Consider the following 25,324-nt stretch of genomic DNA (forward strand, 5'->3'; position numbering starts at 1 on the left):
TTGTCTGTCAGATTTTTGATTTCGTCTCTCCAAATGGTCAACAACTTTCTCAAGAACAATACAATTTGTTGATCTACATCTTTTAAGTTGCATGGAAGAAAACGAAAACAATTTATAAATAATAATAAAAAAAAAACGCTAAAATAATAAAGGAAAGATGATAAACTTTTGTATAAAAGCAAATTGATTGCATTTTTAAAGAATTCTTTTTCTAGGTGAATAGACTAAAATAATTGGAACACACAATTTCAGTTTTTACAAATATGTATATTGAATTTATTTATGTCGCATTCAAGTCGTTGGCTAATTATCCTTGGCGGATCAACTGGCTTTCAATAAACATAAAATACACTATTGGAGCTAACATTAAGCAGCTAACAGCAACACGGTTTATTACTTGTCTATGTAGAAAAATATTTCTAAAACATGAATTAAGGTTTGATTGGGTTCTGGATTAGCCCTGCTAGCTGTTCTGGCAGGATTGTTGACCACACGGACTTTGACAACGTGGCACACGGCGACAGAAAAACAGTTGACGATGGAACAGCCTCATAAGGAGGCCGTTCCTTTTCGCTTTGTGCCGACATCAAGAGCGCGAGGGTACCGTCGCACTGACGCTATCGTCGGTACCGGCCATTCGCCGCTTCTTCTTTTTCTTGGCCGTGAGACTTTCCTGGCCACTGTCCGTATTTGAATCGGCGTCCGTGTCTGAGGATGAGCTGCTGGACGAGGACGATGAGCTGGAGTTGCTTGAACTATCGGAGGCGAAGCCTGTGCTCTCATTTATATTAATACTTTCGGCAATCTGGGCCAACTCCGGACGCTGATCGCGCAGCACTCGGAGCCACTTCCTCGACAATTTGGGTCGACCTCGTACCGTCTTATGCCACACACACGGAAAGTTCGTAAAGCTACAGAAATTCTGAGTTATTGCAATAGTGTCGTCCAGATTGAGCACAACGTGCCACCAGCCTCCAGGCACAAATACCGTTTCGCCAGCACACTGGAGCACCTCGATGGGTTTGTATTCCTGTGGCCACGAGGGCAGCTGAGTACGAGGATAAATGGTGCTAAACCAGGTGATGGCCTCGTCTCGCTGCTTGCCTCCCATAGCACTAGTAACCTTGAGCAGATCCTTGGGCGTGTGCGTGGGAAACAAGCACCAGCGCTTGTGGCCACGAACTAGGGTATTCCATGCGCTGGTGCCCAGCGGATCTATATGAATGCCGGTGCCGGAACGAGCCGGGCCCATGACAAACCATCGATATGGCGGCCGCCGCTCCTCGCCGCAGTACTTGAAGAGATCATCACGAAAATATTTAGGCACCGTATAATCCTCAAGCAGCTTTCGTCGACGATGATGTTCGCCAAAGCTGCTATCGAATATGTAGAGGGGGCTATCGTCCCTCGTCGCTTGCATATACTCGATGTAGTACTTCATTTTCATTTTAACGCTATAGCCTTCATTATCCTCGCCGCACTTGAATTTCTGGTTGCGATATTTTTTCGCTAGGCGGGAGAGCGTCCATTTTTCCTGCGCCAGCCAGCCGTCAGCGCAGCCAGTTATTATTACGGGCAGATAGGGGCGTTCGAACCTTTCAATGAATTCCTCACATGTTACCGTTTTATAGTCGATTCTTTCCAGGTTATCCACGAAGTCCCAAAATGGCTCGAACTTCTCAAAATACCGCATCGCCATCCAAGCACTTTCGCCATCGAGCTCAGGGCGGGCTTTACGTTTTACATCGCGCGTACGCTTACGTGATCGCTTTGGCAGTTTAAATTCTTCACTCATGGTGGGAATATTAGAAAAATTAACGAAATTGTGATCCGCAGATGGTGGATGACTTTCTGCACGTCTCGTTTACTGTGACGGGTTGTATTTGCAACTATCGATATGCATTTGAAATCGCGTTTCTGCGGGAAACAATAGCAAATTACAATTTCAATTAATGATTGTATTTTGAATTGTAATAATTTTACTTAATTATAAATCATATTACCTTGGCATATGTCCACTATTAGATTCCATTTTAATTCTTGTAATGAAACTATTATGAGCAATATCAGCAATGTAAAATACGACACTTATCGTATTGTATCTATATATCGATTAATGATGGGTATATCGTTGACCTACTCATGTGACAGATGTAAAAAATTTGGTGTTTGGTGAAGAAAAATTATGATAAGCCAGGTTGGAAGAGGTACGTGTTTTTCAGAGCTATACCTGGAAGATGTACTCAAGTGAAACTTTACTCTTTCAGAGCTATACAAAGTGCCGCATCGCATTTTAGACCACCGCGTATTTATCAACGGCGAAATCGACATATTCTTGGATAATTTCGAACTGAAACGCAACGATAGCGAAGTCGAGACACTTTTCCAGGTCACCGAAATTGTGGGTTCACTAAAGTACGATCTCTCCGAGCGCTGCATTGCATTAGGTAACCAAAGACTTACCGAACTTTCAACAGCTGTTAACAATTTGCTAAACGGCGTTGAGACCCTGCTAGAGAAGGCCAAAGTTGAACGAAAAGTAAGCATTTTTCAACCATAAAAACCCCTATTTTCAAATATTTCCTTTTGCATATTCAGCCCAGCGTTGAGCTACAGGAGGCAAGACGAGCACGTGAGCAACGCAAGGCGGAATTTTTAAGTAATTTACAACACAACTATAAACGTATTGATAATTCGTTCGAGGAGAAAGAAGAAGAAATCGCCGAACTTTATTCGGATTTGCAGTTAAAATTAAACATTAACAAATAAGTAAATCTACAACATGCTGAAGTCGACTATTGTGGATACTCGTGTTCGACTGCGGCCATCCAAAAAACTATTGAATTTGCTGGACAAACAGAAGGAACATTTGAAAGAGCTGCCTGCTAATTTGGCTAAAATCCTAGAGAAAAACGGATATAGCATAGCCAATAGTACTAGAATAATAAGAGATGATGAGATAGTCTGTAAGCGACCACAAATCGATGTCAAGCTGCTGAAGAAACTGACTGCAAATTTACCAGATGTGCCTTCGAGCGCTCAAGAAATTAATGAATTGCCAGAGGAGGAGGAGGAGGAACCAAAGCAGCCTCTTACTGGCGACTTTTTATATCTAAACGATTTGCACTTTCTTAACTCAACACTTACCGAACTACGGAAGAACAATATAACTAATGTATATCTGTATGAGTTAATTGAAAGCTGCGAGCTCATACTGCCCGAGAATGAGTACAAACCTCGCAATCCTGAGCTGGAAGCGCGTTGCCAGCGGCTGCGCGATGAGCAACAAAATCGCGAATATCATAAGATGACCAAAAATGTTGATGCGACACTCAAGCATATTCCCGAGGATACAGTAGCCTACCAATGTGAGTTCACCAAAGCTATTATTCCACACTCAATTGTTAACGTTATAAATCCTTCTCTCTCTCTCACTTGCAGTGAAAAGTATTAATAAGCAAATTATAGCTGTGGCCCAGTTCATTTTCTCGGTGGCAGCCGGATTCACTTTTGGATTCTTTGGGGTCAATTTGATGGTTGGTCCACTACCTTTTGGTTTCCGTATTTTACTGGGCGTCATTGTGGCGTTGATAATAGCGCTGGCCGAGATGTACTTCCTGGCCAAGAAGCTGCACGAATACGACGAGGTCTTAGATGCGCCCAAACGCAAAACTCCAAATTCACCGAAGGCTAGTGGCGTGCAAATTTTGCAAAAGCCGCATGTTGATTAAAACGTTATTTAGAAAGCTTAGTATTAAGTTTTCTTCTGCAATATTTTGGGTTACATAAATAAGTTTTGATTTTAACAGGGGGAAGGACTTTTCGGATATACGATGAGGCGATACACACATATATATGCTTATTCGTAGTGGTTTTGTTTCGGGTTTGGATTATTCCAGCTGTCATCCAAGCTATCATTGCCGCCGCGACCCAGCACTGCCATGATATATACAAATAGAATGAAGGCCAAAATGCCACTGAGTACCAAGAACCAGGTACGCCGCCAAGGTGGACGCGAGGATGGTGCATAAAAGCGTCGGGTCCAACGGGAGAATAACTCGGCCGGCGAGCGGCGTTGATATTTATTATCATCACGATCGGTGCCGCCAATCGGCGGCTGTCGGGGCAGCAGCGGACGCCTGCTGCTAGTTCCTAGAGATAAATTAAGTCTGTTTAAGAGAAGCACATATTAGCTCAGGAGCTTGAACAGACCATGTATGTCACCAGAGCTAGGCGGATTAAAGGCATCCATTAGCAGCACGGAATGTGGACTGGAGCTATCAATACCTCCATTCGGTTTCATACGCTCACGCTCGCCGGCGGAATGATGATGCACTTTGGTAATATTGGGAACAGTCGATTGGCTATTAATCGTTTTTGCTTTGAAGCTATTGTTTTGTTCGTCCGAAAGCTGAAATTAAAATTATTTATTAATGTATGAGCATGGTATGTACTTCAGTTCGGAGCTTACCAAAGCAAGGCCTAATCCACTTCGACCCCAGTTCACTTGTGACAGATATTGTTTGAGTGCATCTGCAACTGGTGAGACCAGGTTCGAAGTTGGAAAAATTTCCACACTGCAACTCGGACATTGGTGGCCACTAGGTGCTGTATTGGCAGGCAGACTGGCTTGGCGTGCGTTTAAGCAGTCCCAGTGATAAACATCTAAAATATAACCCAGCTTGTTAAAAAACAATTTTCCAGAAATTGCAATCTTCCTTACGGTAGCACACTAAGCGCACGCATTCGCCCTGCTCCAGGCCGGTGCCACAAAGCGTACAATTGGATATATAGTCGCTATCACGTAGCCATTGCAGATACGATTGCACTATGCACTGCAAGAAATTGATTAACAGTGAAAATATCATACCACATGTATCCACCCACCTTGGGATGGCTCTGAACCATGCAGTGCTCACAGACATTGACTCTATGCTCAAAGCAAAATTGGTTTGTCACCAAACGTTTTGGACACTTGCAAAGTCCCATTTTGTGTAGGCTAAGTAATTATTGTCGTTCTTTGTCGTGTTTCTATGTAGAGAAATGGGGCTGACACTCGTAATTCGAAAAGGCAGCGTTAATTTGTTTTATCGCATATTTAGTATATATATCTAAATTAATTTCAATTTTGTGCTTAGCTTTTGCTGGAATTTTTTGTCGAACAACAACAGAATCGGCAGCCACGTATTTCTACTGTTTCCAGGCCGAACAAAGTTTATCGAGCTCACGATTAATCGATAAGCTGGGTGTAGCTGCCTCCTATGGGAAAGGGCAAGGCGCGCTAAATACATTTAAATGAACACAGCAGTAACAGAAATTTTAGGTCATTGCATATTTAATCTAACCATTCATTCATATATTGGCAATTAATAGCGGTCACATCACCACAATTGGAGCAATTCTTGATCACAGGGCATATGCCACACGGCATTTGCACAAAACCAGGTGCCGGCAGAGGTAAATTTACCGCACGATAAACGTACGTGCCATCTGATTGTAGAATACGTTCTGCGTTGCCATCGTATACAACGGTTTTCAATATTGTCTCTAAGTCATCCTCATCCAGATTGACTTTACTGATGCCCAAATCCGATATAAATTTGTGCACTTCTTTTACAGTACAGCAGGACATTTGCTTAAACGCCAGTGGCCCATCGCGTTTCTTCTCGGCACTTTCACGTTTCATTTGAAGGAATCGCAGGCATTGTTGATTCAGCACATCTACGAACTCTACTTCAAAATCTTGGTCCTGATACCAAGCACCGCCTGTCACAGATCGATCTGCTTCTAAGTTGTAAAGCATATAGACTTTCTTTTTGCTTGCCTTAAATAAATAAATTTAAAATTGTTTAGTTTGGATTCGATAGATTAATTAACTTACTTACGTTCACAGATTTGACCGCTTTAATAAGTTTCTTGGTTTCCAGATTCTTGAGAATTTTGTTAAGTTGGGTCATATTCAAATTAGACTTCATGCGTATATCACGTATCCAAATTCCTTTGTTGCCGCCCTCTTCCACTATACTATAGACCACCTTCTCTTCATTATCCGCATCTTTGGGCAGTGCACTCTTCTTTTCCGGATCCTTGGCGCGGTAAATGAGTTTCTCTCCTTTCTTCAAAATCTCTATGCCACCTTGCTTCAACAATACATTCAGGCCCTCGACCCGCGAAGCTGCGGGCATATCTGACAACGCTTTAGTAAGGTCATCGTTTGTCGCTCCACCTGGTATTCCCTGGATTACCGCAAGCAACAATTGAGCGACCTCGGCTGCCATTGTGATCTGTAAGCGGAATGTTTACATGATTTTCTGTAGGTAATAAACCTTACGTGTGGAGTCACTTGAAATGAGGAGCAACTCTGCTATTGTGCTGTTCAGCTCTAGAAACACATTTCACGAATGTTTTGGATTTCTATAGCCGAAACATAGTTGTGGTGGTGAATCTTGATAATCACTTACGTTTTACAGAGCTAAAATGTCACAAACACACAGCTCTGATGACGAGACCGATTTTAAAACCGTCAACAGAAATAATTACCAGCGAATCCAAGATAAAGTAGAAAAGGTAAGACAAAAGCGTGCTTTGAACCGAGTTGCTTGTGTGCCGATTCTACGAACAGCGTCTGTTAATAACAGGAAGAAGCAGTCTGTTAAGTTCCAGTCACTGTTAATAAAATCAGCTGTCATCGTACCATTTGAAATAAAACTGATTTTGCTTGCAGATTAATTATGCTGATGGAATCTCGGATGGACGCGAACAAAGTTTTCAGAGCAGCTTTGACCAGGGCTATGCAGATGGACTAAAGACTGGCATAGAGTTAACTAAATTTTTAGCCTTCTACGATACATTAACTAAAGCAAATGCTGACGACAATCTGGCAAAGGAGCACCTGGCGTATAAGGAAATGAAGTTGGCAAAAGCTACAGATAAAATCCACTTCAAGTATTTGGAGCATCAAAGTGAACCACTCAGCATTGTATCCGAAAAACAAAATGCCTATGTAGACAATTTATTAGAACACTGCGCCGATGCACTGCACACAACAACAAATTTGTTCAAATCACAAGCAAAATGATTTGATGGATTAAGATTAACCTGGTTTAATGCTTGTGTGTGATTAGGAATTATAATATATGTTAACTGAAAAATTGATCTGACTTATAAATACAGTCCTTCGGGCGTGCCTTCCTTCTTGCGGTACAAGACGCTCTCCTTTGATTTCTTAAAGTCCTCATTGGTCACCTTCATGCGACGCTCGCGCAATGCCATCAGTCCTGCTTCTGTGCAAATCGCCTTAATATCGGCACCAGAAAGATCATCCTTTGCCATAATTAGCTCATTCAGGTTCACGTCTTCAGCGAGTGTCATGCGCGATGTGTGTATGGTGAAAATGCGTCGCTTGGTCTTCTCATCGGGCAAGGGGAACTCAATCTTACGATCAATACGTCCCGGACGTATAAGCGCTGGATCAAGTGTTTCAATACGATTCGTTGCCATGATGACTTTGACATCACCACGAGAATCGAAACCGTCTAGCTGATTCAGCAACTCCAACATGGTGCGTTGAATTTCACGTTCGCCGCCTGAATTGGAATCGTAACGCTTTGTGCCCACTGCATCAATTTCGTCTATGAAGACTATGGACGGCGCGTGCTCCTCTGCAACGCGGAACAATTCGCGCACCAACTTTGGTCCGTCGCCCAAGTACTTTTGTATGAGCTCGGAGCCGACGACACGTAAGAAGGTCGCTGAAGTCTGATTGGCAACGGCCTTGGCGAGAAGCGTTTTACCCGTACCCGGGGGACCATACAGAATAACTCCCTTTGGTGGTTTAATGCCCATTTCTTCGTAGTATTCGGGATGAGTTAGCGGAAGCTCGACAGATTCTTTGATCTCCTGAATTTGAGTGTCCAACCCACCAATGTCTGCATATGTTTCTTGTGGCGCTTTTTCTAGCTTCATGACCGTAACCATGGGGTCTGTGTCGTCGCTGAGGACACCCACTACAGCATGAACCTTATGATTCAACAGGACAGAGCAGCCAGGCTCTAATTGGTCCTTGTCAACGAAGGACAGAATGCTAACATAGTGCTCCGAGCCCACGGATGTCGACACAATTGCATGATTGTCATCGATAATCTCCTCCAAATTGCCCACAGACATTGGTGTGCCACGCAAGTCATCAACCTTCGAGCGTTCTTCTTCGTTCTTTTCGTCTTGTGGCTTGAGTCGTTCCTGGTTGCGTATAAACTCGTCCTCCATCATCAAGTAATCCTTGATGCGCTCCAATTTGAGCAGCTTTAGACGACAGCGAGTATGAGGAGTCACTAGTGGCAGCTTCATGGCGGCATCTGGACCCTTTGCGCGACGCTTCTTTTTGCCAACGCGAGTGGGAATTGGTGGCTCATATTTCTTCTTTTTGTCTTTGTCATCCTTCTTGTCTCCAGTGCCACCCTGTGCCGATTGATTTTGTCCCTACAACAAGAAAGCACTCAATAAACTTAAAAGTCCAGACCGTTGCCAAGCTAATTTACCATTTTGCGTTTTTACTTTAATATCTTCAAAAGAAAATGAATTTATTTTGTCGGCAACACAAACAGATTTTTACTAGTCATAACCGACTTGAAGTTGGCTGCGGCTACGATGCCAGTGTGTACACTCCATGCTAGCCATGGTTGCATAGCATGAGAATCAAGTTTTGGCGCCTACTATATATTTTAAATTTAACATTGCATGGAAAATGAGTCCCATTAGCGTTCTTTGATTTTATTTATGCGAATTGGGCATATTTATATTCTTTTACATACATATTTGAGAAAAATTGAATAAGCCGCTGTCGAATAGTTCTCCTAAGGCTAAGGTTCGCTATTTAACATGGCATCGCTGTTAACATAGCGTCTCATTACAGAAGTTACAACTTACTCAACATATTCACCTCGAAGAGTAAGGACATTACAAGCCGACCAGATCGTTTAAGAATTAACTAAAATGATACTAGCTACAATAAATATATTGTGATAGAAAAAGTGACAGTCACAAAGAAGCAATATTTATAACGACTGCGCTTCTTAGCAATCGGTTACATGTTGGTGACTTATCAACAGGTATATATTTAGACGCCTGTTGATCTACCTGTTTTAATGTATTTTTTTACTCATTTAAGACACCTGCATACTCTGCCTGCATATCAAAATGTTGTTCAATGTGTTTTACCTATTCATCATAATAGTCCTGATTCTGTCCGTAGCGTCGTATATTTTAATATTATTTAAATGCAAAAGAAAAGCAATAGTGGAAATTCTTTTGCCCAATGGAGAAAAATTTAAACGTGCTTTCAAGCAGGCTCCAGGCCCACGTCCTTGGCCCATACTTGGCAATTTGGATATAATTGGCCAGTTTGACAATCCCTTCAAAGGATTCGGAACACTGGCAAATTGTTATGGAGACATTTACTCCTTGACACTTGGCCACACTCGCTGCCTTGTGGTAAACAACTTGGATCTGATACGAGAAGTTCTTAATAAGAATGGAAAATTCTTTGGTGGCCGTCCGGATTTCCTACGCTATCATAAACTGTTTGGAGGTGATCGTAATAACTCCCTAGCTCTGTGCGAATGGTCACAATTACAGCAGAAACGACGAAATTTAGCTAGACGTTATTGCTCCCCCCGAGAATCGTCGTCATATTTCTCCAAGATGTCCTTGATTGGATGTGCAGAGGCTGACATATTAATGGACGAGCTGGAGAAAGTTATTTTACCTGGACAGCCCCTAGAATTGAAGCCCATTTTAAATGCAGCCTGCGCGAATATGTTTAGCCAGTATATGTGCTCAATGCGATTCGAGTATGATGATGAGGAATTCAAGAAAATGGTTTGGTTCTTTGACGAAATATTTTGGGAAATCAATCAAGGACATCCACTCGATTTCCTGCCTTGGCTGTCACCATTCTACAAACAGCACACAAATCGCATTGCACATTGGTCGACAACAATTCGCAAGTTCATTCTGAATCGCGTTCTGGAGCATCGAGAGCTGAACATTGATCCTGAGGAGCCAGACAATGACTTCACCGATGCGTTGCTAAAAAGTTTGATTGAGAACGAAAACATGTGCCGGAACACAATCATTTTTATGCTGGAAGATTTCATCGGAGGCCATTCAGCTGTTGGGAACTTGATAATGCTGGTTCTTGCCTATATAGCCAAAGATCCAGCCATTGGTAGACATATTCAATGTGAAGCCGATTTTGTATCAAATGAAGGAAAGCGAAGTATTACTTTAGAAGACATGGAACAAATGCCCTACACAATGGCCACAATCTTCGAAGTCCTACGGTACTCATCATCACCCATTGTTCCTCATGTGGCTACTGAGGATTCAGTTATATCTGGATATGGAGTAACGAGGGGCACAATTGTGTTTATAAACAACTATGTACTCAATATGAGCGAAAATAGTTGGAAAAAGCCTCAGAATTTTTGTCCAGAAAGATTTTTAGAGGAAACTTCTATAAAGAATACTCAAAAACTATCTACATCCAATGATAAGAGAAAAATGTCTGAAGGCTCTGACTCCGGCATAGAGTTCGAAAAGGATTTTGTAAGCACTATAGATAATCAAAATAATCTGAAGCGCCCAAAGTTTCAATTGAGAAAAAATCTTCCACATTTTTTGCCATTTAGTATAGGGAAACGCACATGTATTGGACAAAATTTAGTTCGAGGATTTGGATTCATATTACTTTCAAATATTTTATTGCGTTACAATATAAGCAGTCAAGACATTTCGAACATAAAAATTAATCCAGCTAGCTTAGCGTTACCCGCAAACTGCTTTCCACTTATATTAACGGCACGGTATAAAATAAAGCAACACCAAATTTAAAATTATTACAATATCGGTCAAATTTATATATTTTTATTTTTACCACTATAATGTAAATCTTAAATAAAAAAATGTATTTCAAATAAATATTATTTTTACACAGATCCTCGATTTTGCTGATAATATCGATTGCCCTCCAAGTTCGTCATATATCGATATTGTGACAAGAGCAAGCTAGTTCATAAGTGCCGATAGTGTGCACATTTGCATCTCTAACCCAAACAACACAAGTTTGTTTACTAAAGAAACCCGCGAAATTATCGAGACTATAAATAAATGGCACAGAACTCTAAAAATGTTGAGCTGAAACTCCAAGACGTTGACGTCTTAACCACAGGAATCGTTGCGGAGTTTGTAATTAACATACTCGACTTCCTTTTATTCCATCGAAGTCAAATTCCGTTCGTGTATAAAACATACAAATATTATGTGAACAAATGGGATGATGATGAACAAAATGAAAATAAACAGGAATCGTTTAAGCACTATCAACTACAAAAACAACGATCCTTGGCTAAGCAGACCAAGGATGCCATCAGCAATATGCGAGAAGTAAATATAAACAATGCGTAAATGAATATATTTCAATAGAACTTTTTCCTCAGCTAATACGACGAACGTTCAGGAGTAACAATACTGTCAAAAGTTTGCGATTTCTATTTGGAAGTAACAGGTTTATGCCATCAGAGTCGTACACAATACACATACCACACGCATCTATATCAAAATACCACGGTGACCTGCACTCTATGCCAGATGGGCCTATGAATCAAACGCTTCTGCAGCTGCTTACATGCGAGGAGCTCTACACTCTGTGGTCAACAGAGCTGAAGACTACGAATGTGTTTCTGGAACTGGAACTATTTACAAATAAGCAAAATCAACAGGTGGAGACTTGGAAACTGTTTCCTAAGGAGGTTGTCAGTCAGTTGCCCCGAAGTTGTAAAAATGTTCATTTGCATTTGTTGCATGAGACGGACAAATCTGAGCTGCAATGCTGCAAGGAATTGACTATTTATGAAGATATCGCCATTTTGAATTTAAATCCAACAGATGCCAAGGTCGAAGAGTTCATTAAGGAGACAGAAGAAAGGACTGCGTGGTGGCAAGCCGATGTTATAGTTCGTGGATTTAAGGCACCAAAATTTGACTTGTGGTCATGCTAATACTTTTTAAATATAAATTTACCATGTTGTGCCAATAGCTAAAAATACAAGTAAACATATATTCTTTATACTTTGAAAAGCTTTTGCATTCCAGTCGAATCCTTGAGAGAGCTTGAGCTAATGGTAAAGGAGTTAAATATAAAAATTTTAAATCATTTTAAAAACTCCGAAATGAACCACTCACTTGTTGATGCGACCGCGATATCTGTAGCTCGATAGCAGCGGCATAATTGGACAATCGGTTCATCGAGCCAAACGAGCATAACACTTCAGCCCTGACGCTTGCATTTGTATTTGATTCGCGTCCCGTTTACATATAATTTAAAGGTTTTGAAACGATACAGAAGCAAGAGTCTAGTCATTCGTCGTAGTCACGCTGTTGGTTGTGTCGTCGTCGTCGTCGTTGTTGTCGCTGCAGTATGTCTGAGAAACCGACTGTTTTAATTTTAGGCGGTAAGTGCAAGTGGGGAAGTGCAATCAGAGCGATAACTGCGACTTATCTTGTGTGTATCTGCAGGCTGCGGCTTCATTGGACGCAACTTGGTGACTTACTTGCTGAAGAATGAGCTGACGCAGGAAATACGAATTGTTGATAAGACGCCGCCACAAATGGCTTGGCTAAATGAACAGCAAACTAAGGCCTTCGCTCATGATAAAGTCGAGTTTTTCAGCGCGAATTTAATTAATGCCGGTATGTAATAATGTAACCCACTCACGCATACTCATACACACCACGCACACGCGCACACAGCCTAAAACAGGTTTTGATTTGATTTGATTTTTGTTATTGCTTGGGGTCCTTTGTGTATTGCAGCCTCATGCAAATTGGCATTCGCACCACACCCAACAACGAATCGAGGCTGGGATTTGGTCATCAACTGTGCAGCCGAGACGCGTGCGAACCAAGATGATGCTGTCTATAAGGAGGGCATCTACAAGCTGAGCATGAACTGTGCCAATGAGGCAGCCAGCCAGCAGGTGAAACGCTTTGTAGAGCTCAGCTCGGGCTGTGTGAACAGCAGCGAAAAGACGCCGCTGAAAGAAGACTGCAAGCTAGAGCCCTGGACGGGCGTGGCCAAACAAAAGCTTAAAGTCGAAAAGGAGTTGCCACAGATTAATAACCTTAGCTATACGATTGTGCGGCTGCCAATTGTTTACGGCATTGGTGATAAGCGCTACTTAAGTAAGTCAACGTCGTCGTCAGCAATCGTAATCACAATCACAATGTGTTTTGTATATTTGTACAAATAACAAATATTATAACTACTCCACAGTGCCACGCATCATAATAGCAGCCATATACAAATTTTTGGGCGAAACAATGAAACTGTTGTGGAACGATGCGATGCGTCTCAACACGGTGCATGTGAACGATGTGTGTGCTGCGATTTGGCAATTAGCTCAGAGTCCAAAAACGGCTGGACAAGTCTACAACATTGTGGATGACTCAGCGTCTACGCAGGGCAGCATCAGCGAGTTGCTAGTCGATATTTTTGAAATCAATGTTGAATACTTTGGCATTGTTATGTCCAATTTGACCAAGGTATGTCATCAGTTTTGATCAGTGACTCATCGTATATTTAATCACTAAATATTCATTGCTCTCTCTAGCTGTATCCAAGCGACACGGTGGGTGAAATCAATGATAAGCACATGGCGCCCTGGGCAGATATTTGTCAACACAATGGCATTGATAATACACCGCTCACACCCTACTTGGATGAGGAGCAACTGCATCATAAGCACCTCAATCTGGACAATACAAAACTGAAAGACTTTGGCTATGTGCTGCAGCACCCGAAGGTGACGCGCGCCCTTCTTATGGAAATGATTGATGATTATGTGAAACAGCAGCTCTTCCCCAAATCTTTGGCCATTTAAATTGAAGCAATGAACTCATTTTGGACCAAGCACCAAGTTAATACGCACAGAACAATCTTTTAGTAGTTAAGTTGAAAGTTTTCTACTATATATACGACCACAAACTATCTTCCACAATTTATGTCAGGTTTATTGGCCTGTAATTTGTTTTGTAGCGTTCGCAAAAACGATTATGAAAAGTGTACTTATAGTATTATGTATAACTCCCAATATTTTTTGATATATATATATATGATATATATATATATATATCTAAACATATCGTAGTATTCCCATACATTCCAATCAATTATAAAATGTATACGTAATGGAAAGACTAAAATTGATATTGTGATTAATTTAGTGGCCAACGACAATTGTCAATTTTAATTAAATCTAAATGCAAAGAGAAAACGCAAATGGTTTAAGTTTGTTTTGTTTAGATTATGTGTATATTTGATTACTTTAAAAGTTGCGGCAACGGAGCGTTTCGTACGTTACGAGACATAATTGAAAAATGCAATTGCTTCACTTTAACGCTCATTAAACTTAAAAACTTACAGAAAATCAACAATAATCATTGTAAAAGCAAGCTCGCTTTTCTTTTTGTTGTTTGTTTAGCTTAATGTAAAACACAATATGAAGTTAAAAAGTTGAACAAATTCAGCGTCAGCTAGTCCCTTGTCGATCTATATAAATTAATTTGCATTTGTGACTTTTTCTAAAAACGGAGGTGCGCTGATGCGATGCCATATGCTTAATGGTTTCTGGCTTGCTGAGTTCGGTTGATTAATAAACTAGTTAAGTTTTAGCTGCGAAGCTTAGAAGGCCAGGCCGGCGTCACGGTATGTGGTGAAGATCTTCTCAATCGAGTTGACATAGGCAGCGGTTCTCAGGTCCAGACCCAGATTGTATTTCATGGCCGTCTTCATGATGGCGCGTGCGGAACGCTCCATGGTGTAGTCCAGGCCAGAGTGCACAATATCCTTCTCGGAGGCGCCAGAGATGCGCTTCTGGAACGACTCGGAGGGCGTCACGGGAATGCGACCGCCGACACGGCCAAAGCGACGCTCCAGGGACTCTTGTACGGATTCTATATTATGGCCATTTCACAAGATGAACGAGCGAGGGAGAGTGGAGAGAGATACAAAAAACAAATAAAGCGATTAATTCAGTATGCCTCATGCTGGATATTTGTGACGTTAGTAGCAGCCGCCAAGGTGTTAATTAGACAGATTAGGTTAGAGCACTGAAGGAGGCACAGTTAGAGCACAGACAAGATGTGTATATATGTATGTATGTAAATGGATGGGGAGCTGGCAATAAATGTCCGGGTGTGATCTAAACAGATCCTCAAGCTTTGTGTCAATGCATTGATGGTACGGATAATGCTGACGAAAGGAACATAACATAAAAAAAAAAAAAAGGAAAAATCCAAAAGCTACAAAACAAAAACTACAAAGACAAATATATATGTATATGTACATATATCTGTGTAATAGAGCATACAGAAAAGTTTTCTAAATTATACAGGGTAACAAGAATTAATGTAGGCGGTTCTGGGCGTGTGTCTGTGAATGTGTGTGTGTGTGTGTGTGTAGTTGTATGCATCATGAATAACAGTAAAAGGCATTTGCTTTTTTTTTTTTTTTTTTTTTATGGTGGGGTCAGGGGGATAATAGAAAAAGAAGAATTAATAATAAGAATGTACCGTCGTTAATAATTCTTTCAATTGACTGTTGGACTGAGTCTACATTGGTGATAGAGAAACAGAAAAAAAGAAGAAATAGAATAAACAACGAATTACTAAGATGGCATTATAATTAAAGTACGGTCATAATAGTTGGAGATACGAATATTGATTGAGGATTGAGCACTAAAATGAATCGAGATATTCAATTTGGTGATTTGTGTCTTTCGATAGAAACCAAATGGGAAGAGCAAGTGCTTCAGAGTCAAGCCGAGCCGAGCAGTTGCTTTTCTACATGGTTTGGCTGGGACAACTAGCCCGAGTTAATAGATATAAAATATAACAAATAATAATAGAATTTTAGAAAACCATATACCCTTAAATGAAATTCAAATGAAATGGCATGATGAAACGTACAAGCCTATGATATATTCTTATATGTAAGATAGATATATGGATAGATAAATAAGATAAATAGCTATATAGGTAGATAGTGTGCGCAGAAACTGCAGATGGTGCGCCTAAGCCTATATAAATAAAGACCCTAACAACTTACCGAGCAGATGATAGTTGGATTCGCGCTCATATTTGAAGGTCAGGCGACCGTATGAGACATGGTTCAGGTTCTTGAGCCATTCGAAGAAGGAGACGGTGACACCGCCGGCATTGATGTACAGATCGGGGATGACCAAAATGTTACGATCAATGAGTATTTTGTCGGCAGCGGGTGTGGTGGGTCCGTTGGCAGCCTCGGCAATGATCTGTGTGGGGAAAAGTGAAACACTTAATAAGGGAAAAGTACTGGGAAAGCATCATGAACAAGACTGTAAGCTGCCTGAATTGACTCGGATCCATTTGATTACATTACAATCAGTAAGAACTTTCAAAAAGACTTTTGAGAGTGGAAGTTTCTCTGCCTCAAATCCAACGGAATCGAGCCCGCATCAATCATTTGCCTACAGCCTTGCTCGTATCTCTTTGATACGCACTTTGCATTGAAGTCTGCCCGCATTCTCGCTGTTGATGACCTTCTCGACGGCCGCTGGAATGAAGATGTCGCACTGCTCGTACATCAGGTTCTCGCCCTCGTACGGCTTGGCATTGGGATAGCCGACGACGGTGCCGTGCTCGTTCTTGTAGTCCTCCAGCAGCTTGGGATCAATGCCCTCTGGGTTGTAGAGTGTGCCGTCGTGCTCAATCACACCGATGCAGGTGGCGCCAGCGCGCGTCAGATAGCGGGTGGTGTGCAGGCCCACGTTACCGAAGCCCTGCACGATGAAGGTCTTGCCGCCCCAGCCGGGCGTGGTGCCTGCCCGAACACAACATGGTTAGACGAAAGTCTTCCAATCAATGGCAATGACAGTGTGACTTACCAATCATGCTCATGTAGTTGGCCTCGTTGATGAAATTCTCCAGGCCGTGGAAGACGCCGCGACCGGTGGCCGAGACGCGTCCGTGAATGCCGCCCTGGTTGATGGGCTTGCCAGTGACACAGGCATGGGCATTGATGTCCAAGTGGCCGATGGTCTTGGCATAGGTATCGGCAATCCAGGACATCTCACGCTCGCCAGTGCCCATATCGGGGGCGGGCACATCGACGCCGGGGCCAATGAAGCCCTTCTTGGCCAGCTCAAGGGTGAAGCGACGCGTGATCTTCTCCAGCTCATGCTCAGAGTACTCCTTGGGGTTGATCTTCAGGCCGGCCTTGGCACCGCCGAAAGGCACATCGACGCAGGCACACTTGAAGGTCATCAGCGCGGACAGGGCTTTGACCTCATCGCGTGACACATCCAACGAGAAGCGAATGCCTGCAACAAAACGAATTGCATAAGCATTACGTATACGACAGGTGTTGTGCCTGGGCAACAAATGAAGCCTTGAAAGCAATTTCTATACTAAGCAAAGTATACTATGTATATCGAACAGAAAAGTACATTCCTTCTGTCTGAGCAGCTTTGCATTTGTCTTGTTTATATTATGTTGGCCTAAATCCAATTGCAAAGCGCTAAGAATAGACTATGAAAAACATATGCGATATTTCGTTTCTATTTTCTGTACCTATTTGAAAGCAAAAGTTGATTTCTGAGAGACAATTTGTCTTCGCATTTCCCTGCTCACGTGCAACTGGGTCATAATCGCATTTGGCAGCTGCATTTTAGCCATGGTGTAGTACTTGAAGGCGAACTGGGTCCGCTGGGCAAGTATTTTCATTTGTTGCTTATCTTGTTTGTCACATTTATCTTTAGATATCTTAAAAAAAGTTCTTCACGATTAGATAAGCAACTTCCTCAAGCTACAAGTGGTGTGAGTTCCAAATATATTTTGTTGTTCAATTTTACGATGTAACCCATAAAATATGAATGACCTGGTACAAAGTTTAATCATTTTTATCTATAGCCATATACATATGTATGTATGTGCTTATGTACATGTAACATACGCACATATGCGTATAAGTATTATACATACATAATAGCATACTAGCATATTCAAAATTATCATCAATCAGTTTTTCTTTTTTGTCAGTAGACAAGCCCCCTAAAAAACCACAAGCAAAAAATAAACAAATCATTTTTCGCGGTTGCCAAGCGTCCAATTTGATTTCTTGGCCATGAATCCGTTTGAACTTTGGCATTCCAGCAAAGCAGATTTCGGCATTTGAAGAATCTTATCAGCTGCACACACACACATACGCATGCATGCATATATCGGTGCGCTGCTTACGCTGCCAAGCAGTGCAGATTCTTCAAGTAACGGCGCTGGACTGCAGCGTAAACAAACAAAAACTTGACGAACAAAATTCTGCAAAAAAAAAAAAAAAGAAACAACAATAAAAAGCTCAATGCGCTGTTGCCCGTTTTCTTTGCTATTTCTCATCCATTGCCCTTTCTCTTTCTTTCATTCCACAATTTGTGCGCATAACAACAGCGCTAAAATACATTTTTTTTTTCGTATTCTCAAAAAACAAAACTTCAGCTCTATTTATTCTTGCGTACCCGTTGTGGGCCTTGCAAGATACGTTAATAATAACCGGCTTTATCTCTACACTGAAGAAAAACAAGACGCTTGTTTACTTGTTTTCGGCAAATATTTTCATTAAAAAAAAAAAAGTTGAAAAACATAAAACAACAAATATCGAACGCGTGATTCCTATTTTATTTTTTTTTTTTTTTTTCATATTCTACGTTCTACCACACACGTATCGCAGAAATCTATTTATGCATAGAGCTTGCCAATCTAGAAGATACAGTGAATTCTATATATATATATATATATATATATATATATATATGTATATATATATATATATATGCGCCCATAACTGTGTGTGTGTGTGTATATACTATGTAGGTTATACAATCGCGCGCGATAAGTTCTTTTGCTTTTTTGGGGGCTCGATCGTATGGGGCTTACATATTATACATATATGCTGCCACGTCTATGAGTATTACGTGTGTGTTCGTGTATGTGTTTGTGTGCCATTGGCAACAGCAATCGCAAATTCATAGACAAAACCGGTTGGACTCGCTGGGGGTCCGACCACATCAGCTGACTGAGCCATATGATATATACATGTTGGCTTTTAGCGTAGGCTGACGAAATCTTAAGTTATATATATGATAAGATATAGTCCAGATAGCACAGGAAATGGCCTGAGAGCTATGTATGTACCTACTTACATACAAATACCTCGTGAACTGCCAAAAATAATTGTAAACAGTTAACACTAATGCATTCTGGGCAACACAATTGAAGCATTTGAACAAGCGTACAAATACATGAACATCTCGTATGAGGTAGGTGGAACTGGTAATATCGAGAGTTTATCTGAAATATTTGCCACTTGAGTAAGAAACATGTAAGCAAACAAATGAACAAAGTAGGTTTTCACACAACAGTTAAATATTGACACAACTTATTTGAATACAAATTGCGAATGGTAGCCTTATAGATTAGAAATATTGTAAACAAATCGTATATATGTATGTATGTAGATATATCAAGTACAGTCGACTCGGGGAAAACAAAAAGCTATACAAACTTATATATTCATTGAATTTTTAATAAATTAAGTTAAATCTTTTTAATATATAGAACTTGAATATTTTGAATTAATTTGTATAATATAAAATTTCTAGTATTTTTTCGTATTTATTATTAATACTTAAGCATTTTGAAAATATACATTTTTCCATAAAACATTTCAAATGTTTATGCAGTTTATGTTTTTAAAAGATTTTTCCAAGTTTATTTATTACTTTGTTTTTAACATAAATGTTGGTATTCTTTTCTTTTGTAAACAACTCTCTCTCTTTCTCTCTCTCACACGCACGCATACAATCTTCACTTAACGAGCCTCTACTGTACATAAGGCGTGTATTGATAACGCCTTTATTATTACATTGCTTAGATTATCAGCGGAAACATCATTTGATTTCCAAGTAAATTTCGATAATTGAAGGCAAACACAAAATGTACTCAAACTGGGGAAATATGTACTACGAGTATATGCTCTGGCCTATGCATAATTCAGCTGCTATCAGTCTCATTTACTTGTCAATCCATTACAAATACCATATATGTACATATATCATTTACATGTGTGGATCGGCTTTTACATTCACATATAGCAAATAAAATGTATCCAATTGTCGGACAGTTCAACGACATAGAAATTTGTAAGTATATAAAGACAGCTCAAAGCACCCGATTCACTCTAGAGACTCTAGAGTGTGAAACATGTGACTCATGCTATTCGCCCAACGTGCGCATCACGTGAAGCGCACAAGAAATTAAAATTAAATTTGCTGATTGAGGGAGATACAGTTTTTTTTTTTTTTTTTTTTTTTGCACACCCAATGCTGTGTGTCGAAAACCGGTTTTTGTGTTTTCGGCTTTTTATACTCTTTTATTTTATTGTCTCGCGAAGGGTACTTTCAATTTCTTATTAGGCATGTAACAGATAAGGGAAGTGTGGCAGAAAAAATAAAGAAAAATATATATCTTGGGGATCAACTCTAAAAAGGGAAACAGAGAGGGAAGGTTCATTAAGAATCAGCTGATATGTATATGTATAACTGAAGAATTGAACTTATGAAATTTTTGATTAATATTCATTATTATTAAAGGAATTCCGACCTAAATAATAATTTGACTAACTCAAATTCTTCGGTTGAAATAACAAAGGAGAATATTATATTATTTTATTATACTATATATGTTGTTATTATAATTAATTTCATTTAAGCCTTATGAGAGTATTTAAAAATTGTTTCTTTCTCATTTCACTCCACTCCCTTGTTCTCCTTCTTTTATTTTATGATTAGCTTTTGACGTCAAAGCGTTCAGAGAATAAACTGCAAAATGTATTTTGCCGAATTCGAGCCGAGCTATGAAATCATTTAATTACAATCATACACACAGACAGAGAGACAGACACATACATGCGCTTACTGTACTGAATGCAATTAACATTAATTAGAGTAATGAAACTTGAACCTATTTCAAGTGCCCACTAAAAGACCGCACAAATGCCGCTAAACAGTTTAGCACCCATATCGAGTACATTCAAATAGTATAAATATAAATATTTAGTCTATATGCTTTTAATTTTAGCAAGCGTTAGTAAAACATCGAAATATCAAAATATTTAAAGGCATAATTAACAAGCTCATGTGGTTGGCAACAGCAAGAGCAAGTCACACTTGTTTACAACCAGTTTCAATGATGATATGAAATCGGCAATAAAATCATAAAGTTGTTCACTTATTCGCCGATTTATGCTCCGCATGCCTCCCGAGGGCGTCACCTCCTATCAATAGCAATAGGCAAAAGCAAAATAACGTCCACAATTATATACTATGATACGACACAAATTTATATATGTATTTTTTTGTTATTTTCTAGTCTACTCTTTTTTTTTTTTTTTTTTTTTGAACCGTGTGCCGCGTACAATTTTTAAAGATTTTTGTATACGCTAATAATATAATTAAAAAATTTAAAATAATAGAAATGATATCCCAATTAACTGACTAACTGATGACGCCATTTATTAGTATATTCATTATTCACTGTATAACAGTAAATAGAAAAGGGGGCGGGGCCACATGCTTGACAACCAACATTTTTTTTCTTCTGAGCCTATTAACACATGCTTGTCACACTGTGCACTATTCGCTGTACTGCTCTTCTTCCCATTGGAAAAAAGAAAAACAAAACAAAATATAAAAGCAAAGGAATAAATAGCGTTATTAAAAATAGCAAAGCGCAAAATGACAAAAACAACATATTATTGAAATTTTGTTTTTCCCAAGGCGCTAGGTGAATCGAAATTGGTGTTAATTCGCACGATACATTCGTCGTTTGGGGGGCGTGCCAGGCGGATGGGGGCGTGTGAACTACACTTGAAGGGTTTGGAAATCAATTGGCGGCACGTGGAATACCCTACCAGCTGCTTATGCAACTGGACTAACGGTAAAGAAAATACAGACGCTATACCACGGGAACAGCGTCAATGTAAACAAAACGTGGAGAGTGCGCGAGAGCGAGAGAGAAGATGCCCAATTGGGACACACAGTTAGTAAGCGGACCGACACACGAGTGCGCTGGTTACATAATGCCAAAGGCAGGAAAGAACTGCATCAGATGTAGAGAAAAATCGATTTTTGCCAACAGTTGGCAAGATGTTTCTCACACGCCGAGAGTGCGAAACAAAATCCAAAACAAATATGCCGGCAAAAGGTAAACGCAGACAGAATATGGAAAGAGACACGGCGAGAGGAGAACAAAAGAGACGCGAAAGAAAACCCGAAATGCGTATCGAAAAATGTTTGTTATAATCGTTTGTGTTTGGCTTGGTGCGGAATGGTGTTTTGTGTCTTACCTCCTTTTGTAGGAATCCTGTGTGTGCTGTGCTGTGCACGATAGCCGGTAATCATCTCGTAGTTTCCCGCATCGCGACGCAGTGGGAATGCAATCTCGATGATGTGATCGCAGGGTTGCATAAGCATGAGAATACCCTTCACCTTCTGCTTTTTCTCATCCAAAGAAAGCTTGCCCTTCATGTCATCGATCAGGCGATCCTCTGATATTTGGCAGCCGCGATGGAAGAAGTACTCAACCATGTCAAAGAAACGGGGATCCTTGGCAGTTGGCACGTCCTTTAGACGATCGGGAATTTGGTAGTTGCGCGTCTGAAGCACAGCAGTGGGCAATGCCTTCGCCAAGGCGGTCAGCTCATGCTGACGCATGGCTCCCTGTCGGGCCAAACTCTTCAGGTGATACATGATTTATATACGATATGCGACGCACACACAAAATTCTAATATTCTATATTGGTACCGCTCCTTAGCTGCTGCTGTTGCTGGCTAACAATCAACCGCTCGCTTTTCGACGCCGCTCCAAACTGAGTACATTGCGGGGCGCTCCAAGCCTTGAAAGCTTTCTCATTGAGAATTTCTCACCAGAATCATGGTGAATTTTGCGTTTATCAAACCGCGCATAATAGCGCGGGGATGGGGAAAATTGCAAATTCAAGCTATCGATAATTGCAATAGCTATCAAAAACAGATATATTGAAATAGAAATAAATAAGTAAAATGTGGCAGTCGTATGTATTTTTTTTAAAAAGGCTCATAACGACTAAAATGATCTTTCACTGTATCGACTTCTCACCACTATATATCGATTGCGCGATTAGCTATCGTATAATTTACAGCTGTCTTGTTTCACCATAGGTGGCAGCCCTCTATACGATATTCAGAAATTTGTTTTGAGAATTTAATTTGCAGTTCTTTGATTGCTAAGAAAATTTAATGAACATCTGTACTAAATTATTTAAGTTCTTAACAATTTAAACATGCTTCGCAAATTTGGAATACAAGTGGGCCAGCATATTGGCCAACATTTACGTTCGGCGCCTCGCCGCATGTTTAGCTCGACAAAAGCATTGTACAAAGGTAGTTGAAACCAACGTGACATAATGTTTACAAAGTAAATTAAATAAACTAATGATTTTTCAGAGACCCCAACTAACGCCGAAAAGGAACCGGAACAGCCCCCAAGCATAATTATCGAGAAGGATAAAAATATAACTTTAATCGGTATAAATCGTCCACAGCAACGCAATGCCATTGACTCGACAACCGCCTCGAAGCTCTGTGAGGCCTTCTCCGCCTTCGAGGCGGACGATACGTCGCCGGTGGCGGTGCTCTATGGTGTGGGTGGATCGTTCTGTTCGGGATTTGATATACTTGAGATCAGCACTGACGAGAAGGAGGAGATAAGCGTTGATATTCTGATGCGCCCTGAGGGATCTGTGGGACCCACTCGTCGCCACATTAAAAAGCCGGTCATTTGCGGCATCAATGGCTACTGCATAGCCAATGGCCTGGAGCTGGCGCTGATGTGCGATTTGCGCGTCATGGAGGAGTCCGCTGTGTTGGGCTTCTTCAATAGGCGCTTTGGTGTACCCATGCTTGATGGTGGCACTGTGCGTTTGCCCGCCATGATTGGACTGTCACGCGCGCTGGATTTGATACTCACTGGACGACCAGTGGGCTCACAGGAGGCACACGATATAGGTCTAGTTAACCGCATTGTGCCCACCGGCACAGCGTTGGGCCATGCCCTGGAGCTGGCCGCGTGCTTGTCCAAATTTCCGCAGCGCGCACTCAATCATGATCGCAACTCCGTCTACTCGGCCTCGTTTGAGACATCAACGTTCCACCAGGCTGTGCAGAACGAGGTCATGTATACGTCTCGCGAGATTATCGAGGACATGCAGAACGGCATCAAGTGGTTCAATAACAGTGAGTGGATCCTCGGTTGACTGAAACCAGCTATAATATACTAAATATGTTATTTCATTTCGTATCAGCGTTCAAGGCAGACACCACACACTCGTGGCTAAAGCGTGATCGTTCCATGGCTGATTGGGATGACGAAGATGTGGCCATGGCAGCTGCTCAGAAGGAGGTCAAGAAACAGCAGGAGGAGGCAGCCATTGTTGAGGCTGAGAAACAGAAGCAAGCGGAGAAGACCAAAAGCAAATCTAAGAAAGCAGCCGAACCAAAACCTGTTGAGAAATCGAAAAAGGACAGCAGTGACGATAGTGAACCTGATTCAACTGAAAAGCCCAAAGATAAATAGAGAAGACTCAGTATATATGTGAGACACGCTAAAATATGTACATAACTTCATTCTTACACGCAGTTCAGAACTGAATAACTTTGAATTTGTTAACTTATTTAAATACACCAACATAAAAGAACAATTAATTGGTTTATGTTAAACTGTTTATAAGATGCAAGAACTTATCTTGGGTTGATACTCTATTTAGATAATAAAATCCATAAAACTAAGATCAACTGTAATTTTAGTTTGACAGAATTTTGTTAACGGCCAATGCCGGGCATTAAAGTTAATTCTGGAAAGCTTTATCAACAGCCCTCACATGTAGATGGCGCTTTGAACATCAGTTGGAAACGATTTTAATTAAGCGATAGCCCGGCTGTCCCTAATTTCAATGAAATCATATATGATTCACATGTGGCGTCCAGACGTAGCAAATCGTGTACTTTGGCCAACACGCGACTTAGTTGCCAACGAGAGTGTTTGACCACAGTTCAATGGGAGTAGATGAAATCGCAAAGATTGCATTAATTCCATTAAGTCTCATTAGTTGCGCTCGTTAGAGAGATTAATTTCTAATCAGAAT

General features: G+C 40.7%; 12 protein-coding genes across 14 annotated transcripts; 7 read left to right on the forward strand and 5 right to left on the reverse strand.

Annotated features, from left to right (window-relative positions):
- Positions 1 to 246: 246 nt before the first annotated feature.
- LOC6574854 (bifunctional arginine demethylase and lysyl-hydroxylase PSR) lies at positions 247 to 1,892 on the reverse strand. Its single transcript, XM_002000846.4, has one exon. The coding sequence runs from the start codon at positions 1,793 to 1,795 to the stop codon at positions 587 to 589; it is 1,209 nt and encodes a 402-aa protein (XP_002000882.3). The 5' UTR covers positions 1,796 to 1,892; the 3' UTR covers positions 247 to 586.
- Positions 1,893 to 2,100: 208 nt separating this feature from the next.
- Positions 2,101 to 3,368, forward strand: LOC6574855 (biogenesis of lysosome-related organelles complex 1 subunit 5). The gene is made up of 3 exons (XM_032733780.2): positions 2,101 to 2,207; positions 2,268 to 2,539; positions 2,599 to 3,368. The coding sequence occupies exons 1-3, from the start codon at positions 2,186 to 2,188 to the stop codon at positions 2,767 to 2,769; spliced, it is 465 nt and encodes a 154-aa protein (XP_032589671.1). The 5' UTR covers positions 2,101 to 2,185; the 3' UTR covers positions 2,770 to 3,368.
- Positions 2,783 to 3,806, forward strand: LOC6574856. The gene is made up of 2 exons (XM_002000848.4): positions 2,783 to 3,368; positions 3,442 to 3,806. Exons 1-2 carry the CDS (start codon positions 2,783 to 2,785, stop codon positions 3,729 to 3,731), a joined length of 876 nt encoding a protein of 291 aa, XP_002000884.1. The 3' UTR covers positions 3,732 to 3,806.
- On the reverse strand, positions 3,749 to 5,223 carry LOC6574857 (zinc finger protein-like 1 homolog). Its single transcript, XM_002000849.4, has 5 exons — positions 4,888 to 5,223; positions 4,724 to 4,835; positions 4,472 to 4,665; positions 4,213 to 4,411; positions 3,749 to 4,152 (listed from the first exon to the last, which is right to left on the reverse strand). Exons 1-5 carry the CDS (start codon positions 4,987 to 4,989, stop codon positions 3,860 to 3,862), a joined length of 900 nt encoding a protein of 299 aa, XP_002000885.1. The 5' UTR covers positions 4,990 to 5,223; the 3' UTR covers positions 3,749 to 3,859.
- A 94-nt stretch (positions 5,224 to 5,317) lies between these two features.
- On the reverse strand, positions 5,318 to 6,625 carry LOC6574858 (probable DNA-directed RNA polymerase III subunit RPC6). Of its 2 annotated transcripts, none has more exons than XM_015167678.2 (3): positions 6,541 to 6,625; positions 5,886 to 6,284; positions 5,318 to 5,824 (listed from the first exon to the last, which is right to left on the reverse strand). In XM_015167678.2, exons 2-3 carry the CDS (start codon positions 6,276 to 6,278, stop codon positions 5,336 to 5,338), a joined length of 882 nt encoding a protein of 293 aa, XP_015023164.1. In that variant the 5' UTR covers positions 6,279 to 6,284; positions 6,541 to 6,625; the 3' UTR covers positions 5,318 to 5,335. The 2 variants fall into 2 exon arrangements, with proteins under 2 accessions (XP_015023164.1, XP_002000886.1); XM_002000850.3 differs by having other exon boundaries at positions 6,462 to 6,553.
- Positions 6,478 to 7,203, forward strand: LOC6574859 (protein YAE1). The gene is made up of 2 exons (XM_002000851.4): positions 6,478 to 6,567; positions 6,725 to 7,203. The coding sequence occupies exons 1-2, from the start codon at positions 6,478 to 6,480 to the stop codon at positions 7,076 to 7,078; spliced, it is 444 nt and encodes a 147-aa protein (XP_002000887.1). The 3' UTR covers positions 7,079 to 7,203.
- Positions 7,079 to 8,649, reverse strand: LOC6574860 (26S proteasome regulatory subunit 4). Its single transcript, XM_002000852.4, has 2 exons — positions 8,538 to 8,649; positions 7,079 to 8,478 (listed from the first exon to the last, which is right to left on the reverse strand). Exons 1-2 carry the CDS (start codon positions 8,538 to 8,540, stop codon positions 7,162 to 7,164), a joined length of 1,320 nt encoding a protein of 439 aa, XP_002000888.1. The 5' UTR covers positions 8,541 to 8,649; the 3' UTR covers positions 7,079 to 7,161.
- Positions 8,650 to 8,917: 268 nt separating this feature from the next.
- On the forward strand, positions 8,918 to 11,082 carry LOC6574861 (cytochrome P450 307a1). The gene is made up of 3 exons (XM_032728247.2): positions 8,918 to 9,107; positions 9,167 to 10,862; positions 10,994 to 11,082. The coding sequence occupies exons 2-3, from the start codon at positions 9,196 to 9,198 to the stop codon at positions 11,052 to 11,054; spliced, it is 1,728 nt and encodes a 575-aa protein (XP_032584138.1). The 5' UTR covers positions 8,918 to 9,107; positions 9,167 to 9,195; the 3' UTR covers positions 11,055 to 11,082.
- LOC6574862 lies at positions 10,915 to 12,126 on the forward strand. Its single transcript, XM_002000854.4, has 2 exons — positions 10,915 to 11,442; positions 11,496 to 12,126. Exons 1-2 carry the CDS (start codon positions 11,167 to 11,169, stop codon positions 12,054 to 12,056), a joined length of 837 nt encoding a protein of 278 aa, XP_002000890.1. The 5' UTR covers positions 10,915 to 11,166; the 3' UTR covers positions 12,057 to 12,126.
- Positions 12,127 to 12,297: 171 nt separating this feature from the next.
- Positions 12,298 to 14,330, forward strand: LOC6574863. The gene is made up of 5 exons (XM_002000855.4): positions 12,298 to 12,509; positions 12,574 to 12,747; positions 12,871 to 13,239; positions 13,331 to 13,599; positions 13,668 to 14,330. The coding sequence occupies exons 1-5, from the start codon at positions 12,476 to 12,478 to the stop codon at positions 13,935 to 13,937; spliced, it is 1,116 nt and encodes a 371-aa protein (XP_002000891.1). The 5' UTR covers positions 12,298 to 12,475; the 3' UTR covers positions 13,938 to 14,330.
- A 9-nt stretch (positions 14,331 to 14,339) lies between these two features.
- LOC6574864 (glutamate dehydrogenase, mitochondrial) lies at positions 14,340 to 23,050 on the reverse strand. 2 transcript variants are annotated; one of them, XM_002000856.4, is made up of 6 exons: positions 22,490 to 23,050; positions 16,980 to 17,414; positions 16,596 to 16,915; positions 16,163 to 16,367; positions 15,628 to 15,666; positions 14,340 to 15,009 (listed from the first exon to the last, which is right to left on the reverse strand). In XM_002000856.4, exons 1-6 carry the CDS (start codon positions 22,890 to 22,892, stop codon positions 14,738 to 14,740), a joined length of 1,674 nt encoding a protein of 557 aa, XP_002000892.1. In that variant the 5' UTR covers positions 22,893 to 23,050; the 3' UTR covers positions 14,340 to 14,737. The 2 variants fall into 2 exon arrangements, with proteins under 2 accessions (XP_002000892.1, XP_015023165.1); XM_015167679.3 differs by lacking the exon at positions 15,628 to 15,666.
- A 276-nt stretch (positions 23,051 to 23,326) lies between these two features.
- LOC6574865 (probable enoyl-CoA hydratase echA8) lies at positions 23,327 to 24,880 on the forward strand. The gene is made up of 3 exons (XM_002000857.4): positions 23,327 to 23,564; positions 23,628 to 24,416; positions 24,485 to 24,880. The coding sequence occupies exons 1-3, from the start codon at positions 23,465 to 23,467 to the stop codon at positions 24,754 to 24,756; spliced, it is 1,161 nt and encodes a 386-aa protein (XP_002000893.1). The 5' UTR covers positions 23,327 to 23,464; the 3' UTR covers positions 24,757 to 24,880.
- Positions 24,881 to 25,324: the final 444 nt, after the last annotated feature.

This window comes from Drosophila mojavensis, unplaced genomic scaffold (assembly GCF_018153725.1).
Source record: "Drosophila mojavensis isolate 15081-1352.22 unplaced genomic scaffold, ASM1815372v1 contig_231, whole genome shotgun sequence".
Taxonomy (NCBI): Eukaryota; Metazoa; Arthropoda; class Insecta; order Diptera; family Drosophilidae; genus Drosophila; species Drosophila mojavensis.

Coding starts and splice junctions, on each gene's coding strand:
- LOC6574856 (XM_002000848.4), top strand. CDS start 2,783: ATGCTGAAGTCGACTATTGTGGATACTCGTGTTCGACTGCGGCCATCC. Junction 3,369..3,441: donor GGATACAGTAGCCTACCAAT/GTGAGTTCACCA, acceptor TCTCACTTGCAG/TGAAAAGTATTAATAAGCAA.
- LOC6574862 (XM_002000854.4), top strand. CDS start 11,167: ATGGCACAGAACTCTAAAAATGTTGAGCTGAAACTCCAAGACGTTGAC. Junction 11,443..11,495: donor CCATCAGCAATATGCGAGAA/GTAAATATAAAC, acceptor CTTTTTCCTCAG/CTAATACGACGAACGTTCAG.
- LOC6574859 (XM_002000851.4), top strand. CDS start 6,478: ATGTCACAAACACACAGCTCTGATGACGAGACCGATTTTAAAACCGTC. Junction 6,568..6,724: donor TCCAAGATAAAGTAGAAAAG/GTAAGACAAAAG, acceptor TTTTGCTTGCAG/ATTAATTATGCTGATGGAAT.
- LOC6574857 (XM_002000849.4), bottom strand. CDS start 4,989: ATGGGACTTTGCAAGTGTCCAAAACGTTTGGTGACAAACCAATTTTGC. Junction 4,666..4,723: donor CGTGCGCTTAGTGTGCTACC/GTAAGGAAGATT, acceptor GTTATATTTTAG/ATGTTTATCACTGGGACTGC. Junction 4,412..4,471: donor GTGGATTAGGCCTTGCTTTG/GTAAGCTCCGAA, acceptor TTTTAATTTCAG/CTTTCGGACGAACAAAACAA.
- LOC6574865 (XM_002000857.4), top strand. CDS start 23,465: ATGCTTCGCAAATTTGGAATACAAGTGGGCCAGCATATTGGCCAACAT. Junction 23,565..23,627: donor GACAAAAGCATTGTACAAAG/GTAGTTGAAACC, acceptor ATGATTTTTCAG/AGACCCCAACTAACGCCGAA. Junction 24,417..24,484: donor CATCAAGTGGTTCAATAACA/GTGAGTGGATCC, acceptor ATTTCGTATCAG/CGTTCAAGGCAGACACCACA.
- LOC6574858 (XM_015167678.2), bottom strand. CDS start 6,278: ATGGCAGCCGAGGTCGCTCAATTGTTGCTTGCGGTAATCCAGGGAATA. Junction 5,825..5,885: donor AAGCGGTCAAATCTGTGAAC/GTAAGTAAGTTA, acceptor TATTTATTTAAG/GCAAGCAAAAAGAAAGTCTA.
- LOC6574854 (XM_002000846.4), bottom strand. CDS start 1,795: ATGAGTGAAGAATTTAAACTGCCAAAGCGATCACGTAAGCGTACGCGC.
- LOC6574855 (XM_032733780.2), top strand. CDS start 2,186: ATGATAAGCCAGGTTGGAAGAG. Junction 2,208..2,267: donor GATAAGCCAGGTTGGAAGAG/GTACGTGTTTTT, acceptor TTACTCTTTCAG/AGCTATACAAAGTGCCGCAT. Junction 2,540..2,598: donor AGGCCAAAGTTGAACGAAAA/GTAAGCATTTTT, acceptor TTGCATATTCAG/CCCAGCGTTGAGCTACAGGA.
- LOC6574863 (XM_002000855.4), top strand. CDS start 12,476: ATGTCTGAGAAACCGACTGTTTTAATTTTAGGCG. Junction 12,510..12,573: donor GACTGTTTTAATTTTAGGCG/GTAAGTGCAAGT, acceptor GTGTATCTGCAG/GCTGCGGCTTCATTGGACGC. Junction 13,600..13,667: donor TTATGTCCAATTTGACCAAG/GTATGTCATCAG, acceptor TGCTCTCTCTAG/CTGTATCCAAGCGACACGGT.
- LOC6574861 (XM_032728247.2), top strand. CDS start 9,196: ATGTTGTTCAATGTGTTTTACCTATTCATCATAATAGTCCTGATTCTG. Junction 10,863..10,993: donor CCACTTATATTAACGGCACG/GTATAAAATAAA, acceptor ATTTTTACACAG/ATCCTCGATTTTGCTGATAA.
- LOC6574864 (XM_002000856.4), bottom strand. CDS start 22,892: ATGTATCACCTGAAGAGTTTGGCCCGACAGGGAGCCATGCGTCAGCAT. Junction 17,415..22,489: donor CAGGATTCCTACAAAAGGAG/GTAAGACACAAA, acceptor GTTTTGTTGCAG/GCATTCGCTTCTCGTTGGAT. Junction 16,916..16,979: donor CAACTACATGAGCATGATTG/GTAAGTCACACT, acceptor GTGTTCGGGCAG/GCACCACGCCCGGCTGGGGC.